Source organism: Rhinopithecus bieti, unplaced genomic scaffold (assembly GCF_001698545.2).
Source record: "Rhinopithecus bieti isolate Rb0 unplaced genomic scaffold, ASM169854v2 scaffold_52521, whole genome shotgun sequence".
Lineage (NCBI taxonomy): Eukaryota > Metazoa > Chordata > Mammalia > Primates > Cercopithecidae > Rhinopithecus > Rhinopithecus bieti.
The window spans coordinates 677,338-678,835 of record NW_016822521.1 but is presented as its reverse complement, the minus strand read 5'-3'; the positions used below and the strand labels follow the sequence as shown (position 1 = coordinate 678,835).

Genomic DNA, 1,498 nt, shown 5'->3' with positions numbered 1-1,498 from the left:
GTTAGCTGGCTCATTTGTTGTTGTTGTGTTTGGGGGAGCTTAATATGCAAAAGAGTTTCATGATTGGTAAATATGTGAATGTTAGTTATTTTTATTTTGAGAATATGCCAGGAAGAGAGTGATTGCGCAGATGCATCATTAGAGTTTGAGAGCTACTATTCTAGGAAAAGCATAAACCAAATCTCCCTTTTCACCATCACCCAGTCCAATATACTGTAGAAGAATCTGTGACTTCAGCATATATTCAAGGACACAGCTGGACCAGATATTACAAGGTGGCATTTTAGAGTAAGAAATATAAATGGGCCTGGGTTCTGCAAATTTTTTTTTTTTTAAATAAAAGAGGGAATTTATTAGAAGAATACAGAGGTTCTTGCAGAGATTCCAACAGTTGCGAGGGGTCAACAGCTAGAATCACACGTTTCTGAAGGACAGAGTATGCTGTAACCACAAACTTCTAATTCTGGGTTCTGCACCATCAGGAAGAGAATATCCTAGAGGACAGTTCTCCTTGTATACTGCATAAGGGACTAGAATGTGGATTCATTTCTGCTTGCTTTTTGATCCTTATAGTCCTTTATGCTGGCCTCAAACTTGTCAAGCACATGTTGGCAGACATTCATGAGTTCATTCAGGCCTCTCTGAAATGGCTCAACACCTGGAAGGGTACCTCTAGTCTGAATGCGTAAATTAATTTTGCTCTCTGAAGGATGGGTAGTAGTGTAACCACAAAATTCCACTTCTGGGTTCTTCATGATCACGTAATGTAGAGAATTTCCTAGGGTATGGTCTTCCTCGTGCAATACAAATGTCACACAGTGTCTATCTGTTCCAGTTGCTTGGACCATTTCTAGGGCTGTCTTCCTCTCACCTTCAGTCATTGAGGTCTTCAATCCAGATATTTTTCTCTGCAGCTCCTGGTCCTCTTCCATCGCTGGGGTAGTTTCTGGACCCTCAGGTGGTGCTGGTGGATCGGGGCTCTGTCCCATAATGTGAGGTATGGAGGTGAAGCAGGAAGAAAACTTCTTATTTAGGTTTAGCTCTCCATCTTGTCATCAGAGTGGCAAGTTCTTAAGGCCAGACATGCAGTTGTAAACATAAGAGTTAAGGTGATCTACAAAAGTCACCATGCTTTAGTCTGGGCATAAACTTAAAAGTTGACTGTATACCTAATAGTCATTTCTCTCTTTCTCTTTACTAACAAAACCATGGCATTCTTAGGAAACTGGATAGCTAAATGCTGCTGGGAATCTGGACCTATCCATGGACTCAGGGAATTACTCCCACTTGCTAGTCTAAATCAGTCTTGGTAATTCCATTTTCCTTGCTAGTAATTGGTTTAGAAATGGCAAGCAACTCAATTTTATTAATAAAAAGTGAAAGATAATGCCAGAGGAATTTGAAGCTGATGATGCACTGAAGGTAACCATGGCAATAATAATAAATTAAAAACCCAGCTCTTAATTAAATTGATTCAACTTTCTAGGCATAACTATTA

The 1,498-nt window shown here is 39.7% G+C and overlaps 1 protein-coding gene across 1 annotated transcript; it reads right to left on the bottom strand.

Moving 5' to 3' along the window:
* Positions 1–474: 474 nt before the first annotated feature.
* Positions 475–932, bottom strand: LOC108521243 (DNA-directed RNA polymerases I and III subunit RPAC2-like). The gene has a single exon (XM_017860973.1). The coding sequence runs from the start codon at positions 930–932 to the stop codon at positions 531–533; it is 402 nt and encodes a 133-aa protein (XP_017716462.1). The 3' UTR covers positions 475–530.
* Positions 933–1,498: the final 566 nt, after the last annotated feature.

Bases quoted from the DNA above. Each gene is read 5' to 3' on its own strand.
- LOC108521243 (XM_017860973.1), bottom strand. From the start codon at position 932: ATGGAAGAGGACCAGGAGCTGCAGAGAAAAATATCTGGATTGAAGACC.